This window comes from Merops nubicus, unplaced genomic scaffold, assembly GCF_000691845.1.
Source record: "Merops nubicus isolate BGI_N331 unplaced genomic scaffold, ASM69184v1 scaffold905, whole genome shotgun sequence".
Lineage (NCBI taxonomy): Eukaryota > Metazoa > Chordata > Aves > Coraciiformes > Meropidae > Merops > Merops nubicus.
The window spans coordinates 601-7450 of record NW_008607379.1 but is presented as its reverse complement, the minus strand read 5'-3'; the positions used below and the strand labels follow the sequence as shown (position 1 = coordinate 7450).

The window sequence follows — 6850 nt, the reverse complement described above, 5'->3', positions numbered from 1 at the left end:
AACTTCTTCAGAGGGGTCAAACTCATCCTGGGGAAGTTGCCACAGCAGCTGCACGAGTAGAAATCTTCATGATGAAAGAAAAAGGACTCGATTTCTCCTTAGAAAGAAAATAAAGCCCATGCACTGGCAGCGCTCGGCTCAGGAGAGACCTGCTGCTGTCGGGGCTTTTGTAACCACCCCAGTCGATTTGGAAACAGATTTGATGGATGTTCCTCTCTAGGGCTTGGACACCAACGTGCTCAGAGCCAGTTTGTGCTGTCACCTCCCTCCCAGGCAGTCAGGAATGAACTTGCATGTTGATCACCAAGTGCTTTCATTGCATTATCGCCTTCTCTTCTCTCCTCTCCCTAGTCCTCTTCAAAATACTCCTCCTGGTGGGGCTCGTAGGTGCAAAGAAGTTCTCGTGCTTCCCTGAGTATTGCCTGCACGACAAAGACTACGACGAGCTGCTGAAGATCGTCCAGCATGGGCTGGAACCTGCAACTCATCCCTCCAAGGTGGTCATTGTGGGTGCAGGAATAAGTGGTCTTACTGCAGCGAAGTTGCTCCGAGATGCTGGCCACAAGGTGAGTAGCCTCACGAGAGCCACGAGCCTTGTTTGGTCTTCTTTTCCTACACTGAAAGGTTTTCCAGCATGGAGGGGGAGAAGGAAGCAGGAGGGAGTGGAGCAGAGTGGTGGGAGAAGGAAGGAAGAACATTTGGGCTCCAGTCATCTGATTTAGGCATGATTCTCAAAACTACACCCTCAGCTTCTCCAGTTCTCCAGCTTGCTCTAAGCTGCAGCCCAACGGTGACGTTTGTGGCTGTAGATCCACCAGGACAGAACTTGTGAGCCCTTCAAATCCCTCCTTAAGGTGGCAGGTGCTCTAAGGGCTTCAAAACCGGGTTGACCATCCCAGGGTGACAAAATTCAAACCCATAAGTTTCAAAGTCATGGAGGGACAGGTTGGTGCCTTCTTCTGGCTGTTTTCAAAACTCAGGTTTCTCCTTCCAGCACAAGGAGCATTCTGAGCCAACACTAGGACCCTCTCATCAGAGGGTTGATGTCCTAACGTGGCACAAGTTAGGAACTGAGAACCTGCTCCGCAGGCAGAGGGATCTTGGCCAGTACAGAGGGAGAGTTTGGATCTAGAGATGGTTCATTTGCCATCTGGAGGGGACCCGTCCCACCCTATGGGCTGTAAATACTGACTGTGAACTTGCTCCTCCTGCAGACTCCATCCCATCTTTGCTTTTTTATAGGTGATCATTCTGGAAGCAAGCAACAGGGTCGGTGGGCGAGTGAGGACCTACCGGTCGGAGGGAGGGGAGTGGTACGTGGAGCTGGGAGCCATGCGCCTGCCAAAGAAGCACAAGTAAGAGAATTTCCCACTTCACAGCCTTGATCTGATAAGGAACCAGCCTGTTCTGAGGAGCAAAGCTGCGTTTTGGGGTGGGACCCAGGAGGTGGGTGTAGCACAGCAGGAGGGAGGAGTGGCCTGTCCCCATCTCTCCCTCCAGAGCTCAACATCTGCCTGAGAGGGACAAAAAAACTCCCAACTGACCACCTGCATTTGAGCTGGGAGAATAACAGAAGACCTCTCACCTCAGTATCACATCCCTGCATAGTCAAAATTCCAGTTTGGAAGTCACAACATCAGCAGATGCCTCTGGGCAGCCTGATCTGGTGGGAGGTGTCCCTGCTCATGGCAGAGGGGTTGGAACTGGGGGATCCTTGTGGTCCCTTCCAGCCCTGACAGATTCTGATCTGTTTTAGCAGAGAGCTCAGTAGTGTTGATTTGATGGTTGGACGAGATGATCTTGGAGGTCTCTTCCAACCTAAAGGGTTCTGTGACTCTAAGATGGATGAGTTTCCAGTGGGTCTGATGGAGAGGGCACCCAGCCTGGGCTCTCCAAGAGGGTAGAGTCAAACTGGGCTCAGCCATCAGCCAAAATATTGTGTGAAGGGGCTGTGGGTCGGTCCCCAAACCACACCACCTGCCAAGGAGAGTCAGAGCCACGGGGAATCCCTGACTCCTGCTTCAGCAGAGCCTCGCTCTTGCTCCCAACTACATCCTTGTGCAACCAGCAGATGAAAGAACATCACCCAGAGGGCACCTTTCTCCAAAGCCCCGTGCTTGCTGCACGTCTGCTGGGAGCAGGTAGGACAACTTCAAGCTGCAAAAACTACTCACAGCAGCACCCCAAATAGCCACAACCTCCCCTCACAAGTCCCAGTGAGACGTGGCTACGCCACCACTGATGGGAGAGTGTCTTTTTTTCTGCTTCTAGAGGTTTGGTGGCGGGGTTTCGGGGTGAGGTTTCCTGCAAGAACTTGTCCCCATGGGCTCTCCCTCTCTCCTAGGCTGGTCCGTGAGTTCATCAGGCAGTTTAAGCTGAAATTAAACCCGTTCATCCAGACGCACGACAAAACCTGGTACTTCCTGAACGGCACCCGGATAAGAACGGAGGACGTGAATAGAAACCCAGATGTCCTGAAGTACCCGGTGAAACCATCAGAGAGAGGCAAAAGTGCCTCTCAGCTTTATAAAGAAGCACTAAACAAGGTACCTGCCCGTGGGGAAGGGATGGAACCTTCCAGAAATGGTGCTCCGAGAGACATGAAGCTGACATGAGGGGCTGGAGTGTGGGCAGAGAAGGGCAACGAAGCTGGGGAAGGGACTGAAGGAGTAGCTGAGGGCCCTGGGGGTGCTGAGCCTGGAGCAAAGGAGGCTCAGGGGAGACCTTCTGGCTCTGACACCTCCTGACAGGAGCCTGGAGCCAGCGGGGGGAGATCTCTTGTCCCCAGGGGGCAGAACGAGATGGACTGGGCTGAAGTTGCCCCAGGGGAGGTTTCAGTTGCCCCTGAGGAACAATTTCTTGCCCTGGAGGGTTGCCCAGGGCTGTGCCAGGCTGCCCAGGGCAGTGGTGGAGTCCCCACCCGTGGAGGGGTTCCCCAGCCCTGCAGATGGGCTGTGAGGGACACGGGGCAGTGGGGACCTGCCCGGGCTGGGGGATGGTTGGACTCCAGGATCTCAAAGGTCTCTTCCAATGAAAACGATGACTCTAATGGCAATTAGTGATGATGATCAATTATAAATGATAATTCTAATTGAGGATTCTAGCAGAATTTAGGCCAGCACCTTTGAAATGCACTTTTCCTTATGAATATCTCAACTTTTTCTCTCCAGGCTTTCGAGACCTTCCAGGCTACAGACTGCAAGAAGTATCTAGACAAATACGACTCCTTCTCCACCAAGGTAAAGGGTGAATTTAACCCCCCCACGCTGATCATGAACCCACCATCCCTGCTTTGAGAGAGGACCTGAGCGAGTCCCTCTGGTCCCTTCTGCTGATACTTGGGATGCTGTGAAAGGAGCAACCATGGCTCTGATGGGATTGTTAGAACAGTCTCATCATCTGGGAAGAGGAGAGAAGCAGCAGCGCCTGGAAATGCTCTGGAGAGTCATCCAGCTTAGCCATGGTCCTCCACCACGGGTCTCTTACTGGGAGATGATGAAGCATTGAGCACTGGGGGAGGGTTTGCTGAGCAAACTGTGGCATCTTTGTGTGGTCCAGCTGTCTCAGAGTGGACACATCACAAATCCCTCCTCCGTTCATCTCCAGAACTTCTGCCGTGCTGAACGAGAAGGGGACGTTGATGTCCTGCAGGAATCATGGAAGTGTTTGGCAATTCTGAGAAAAGGCAGCAGGCAGTGACCTGTGGCTTGGACATCAAAGGGTTACAGGCACTGACATCAACCTTTGTCTTCTTCTTGGCTTTTCCAGGAGTATTTGATTAAAGTGGGAAACCTAAGCCGAGGAGCAGTTGACATGATCGGTGACTTGTTGAACGATGACTCTGGGTTTTATCTCTCCTTCCTTTCCTCCCTGTGGGATTTTGATATCTTCTCTAATGAAAGGTAAGACCACGGCTCTTATGGCCAACACCATTTCGTGCCCATCCACAGCAAGGCCCCCAAAGAGCCAATTTCAGTGGCCTTTAGATGTCCAGATGGAAACCACTCTTCAGACAAAGGGCCACCAAGCTGCGTTGGCATCCCGGGGAGAGCTCAGGTCTTGCAGTCCCTGGACCCCAACGTCCTTCCCTCACCTCCTGCTGCTTCTTCCTTTCCAGTTTCGACGAAATCACCGGAGGCTTCGACCAACTGCCCAAAGCCTTCCACAAAGCGCTGCCCGACGTCATCCGCTTCCACTCCGTGGTGGAGAAGATCAAGAGGGAGGGACACAAAGTCCACGTGACTTATCGTACCTCGGACAACGGGGAGGACACAGCCACGGTCACGGCGGATTACGTCCTTGTCACGTCCACCGCCAAGGCCACCAGGCACATCCAGTTCCTGCCACCCCTCTCTCCTCCCAAGACCCACGCCTTGCGCTCCGTCCACTACGCGAGCTCCTCCAAAATAGCCCTGGCTTGCACGGAGAAGTTCTGGGAGAAGGACGGCATCCGAGGAGGACAATCCATCACCGACCGCCCTTCCCGCTTCATCTACTACCCCAGCCACAACTTCTCCAGCGGGCTGGGGGTCCTCTTGGCTTCCTACACCTGGAACGACGACGCCGAGTTTTTCCTGCCCCTCACGGACGAGCAGTGCCTGGACATCATCTTCCAAGACCTGTCGGACATCCACCGAGTGAAGAAGCAACACCTGCAGCAGGTCTGCAAGCAGTACGTCATCCAGAAGTGGCAGGTGGACCAACACTCCATGGGGGCCTTCGCCGCCTTCACCCCCTACCAGTTCACCGACTACTCGCGGGCTCTCTTCGAGCAGGAGGGCAGGGTCCACTTTGCAGGAGAACACACGGCTCAGCCCCACGCCTGGATCGACACCGCCATGAAATCGGCCGTCAGGGCCGCCAGCAACATCCACCACGAGAGCGGCGAGGTTCTGGAGGGGCTGGAGGAGGAGCTGGAGGAGCTGGGGAGTGCCTTGAAGAAGGAAGAGCTCTGAGCGAGGCTCGCGGGCTGAGCTCGCCGGGGGCTGCTGTTCACTTTGGGGGCATTTGGGGTGCTGGGGTAAATGGTTTGGGGTTTTTTCCCTAAGTGAAGCCAGCAGAGGGACGTCAGCAGCTAAAGGGCTGAAGAAAAGCCTTGAGGAGGACTGAGTGTCATAAGCACTGAGTGAAACACTTCATGAAGACAAGGGGAATACTAAAATAGTAAAGTCCAAGTAGGTTTCACAACTCTAATCTTACCCTGGTTTAGTAATTTTCAATTTATTTATGTACAAAATACTTCATGAGATGACTAAGATGGAATAAAAGTGGCTATTTCTCAGTTCCTTGTGTCCCAGGTGCCTCCATCTCTCCGTGGAGAGAATCATCATCACGTAGCAAACCTGCTCTAGGTGCAGATAAAGATGAGCTTTAAAGGTCCCTTCCAACCCAAACCCTTTTGTGATCTGTCACCTCACCTCACTTACTTCCAATACTTCAAGAGGGCCTAGAAGGAAGCTGGGGAGGGACTTTTGAGCAGGGGCTGTTGGGACAGGACAAGGGGGGATGGTTTGAAACTCAAAGAGGGAGATTTAGACCAGAGAGAAGGGAGAAAATTTGGATGCTGAGGGTGGTGAGCCCCTGTTCCAAGGTTCCCCCATCCCTGGCACCATCCCAGGTGAGGTTGGCCGGGGCTCTGAGCACCCTGCTCTAGTTGGAGATGTCTCTGCTCCGTGCAGGGGGTTCAGACTAGATGACCTTGAAAGTTCCCTTCCAACCCAAACCGTTTGAGCCTTCTATGAAATTGCCTCATCTTGGAGACTCCACCTGCAGCTCCAGGCACCTTTTGAGGTTACTGGAAGGATCTTGATGAATAAGGAAAAGCAAACCTGGCTGCTGAGCACACGGTGCCAGAACCTTCACCCCAGTCACCTCACTGCTTTGCATATTGTTCATCTCTCTCCCCATAAACCATAAAGCTGCTTCTCAACCTCTGACTCCACGTAGCTGGAGGGGAACAGCTCACGGTCTCCTCCAGACCCAAGAAACAAAGGCTCAGCCAAGAGTCTCCAGCCCAAGAAAGAAAAACTCAGTTCTCACTAGTTGAAGCAGGGAGAGAAGGGGTGGAGATGCCCATGGAAGGCCTGGGCCTAATTCCATCCAGATTTCCACCAGGCATTGCAGAGACAATGACCTGCAGCAGCCTAAAGCAATTAAATAGGGGCTGTAATTAAGCAAGTACAGAGTGAGGCACATCAGCACCTTAACAGCCTGACCAGGTGGCTCCTTGCCACGAGCTCAAGACGCTTTCAAGGAGGCCCCACCCCCATCAGCAGTGCTTTGAAACACCAAATTTTGTGGTTCATCATCAGGTTTCCTTCATCTGAGAATTGCAACAAATTTAGGGCAATGAGCAGCAGGGTGGGCTGGGACACAAACCTCCCGTGTGGAATCTCAAATTGGGGGGAGTGAGGAGGCACCTCATGGGAGAAGGTCGATCAAAGAGACCCCAGGAACCTTCTCAAGCTTAGAACAAAGCCCCTCTCAACGTGTGGCACTGGTTGAGTTGGGAATAGCACAAAACTTGAGGTATTAATCAAAATAGATGGATTTTACCCACTCGCTTTATCACATCACAGCAAGAATTTTGGTTTTCAGGTTTTATCACCCCACATCACTCCCAGATTTCACAGAAGACCATCTCCCTTCCCCCAAATAGATTATTTTAGTCTTTAAACTCACGTTTTCATCCTCAGACCGACAGGTTCTTCACTAGAGCAACAGGACGTCAGGGTCCAGGCAGAGCTGGTGGCTGCTGAAGGATGGAGACACCCCCACCAGCCCCAGCCCCAGCTCCAGCCCGTGGTACCTGAGCCAAGCTCAGAGGCTCCTCCCAGGCAGGTTCAAAAAG

At 52.9% G+C, this 6850-nt stretch overlaps 1 protein-coding gene across 1 annotated transcript; it reads left to right on the top strand.

The window, feature by feature from the left end:
• Positions 1 to 293: 293 nt before the first annotated feature.
• On the top strand, positions 294 to 4955 carry IL4I1 (interleukin 4 induced 1). The gene is made up of 6 exons (XM_008939903.1): positions 294 to 566; positions 1243 to 1355; positions 2345 to 2546; positions 3171 to 3239; positions 3769 to 3902; positions 4118 to 4955. Exons 1-6 carry the CDS (start codon positions 294 to 296, stop codon positions 4953 to 4955), a joined length of 1629 nt encoding a protein of 542 aa, XP_008938151.1.
• The last annotated feature ends 1895 nt before the right edge of the window (positions 4956 to 6850 follow it).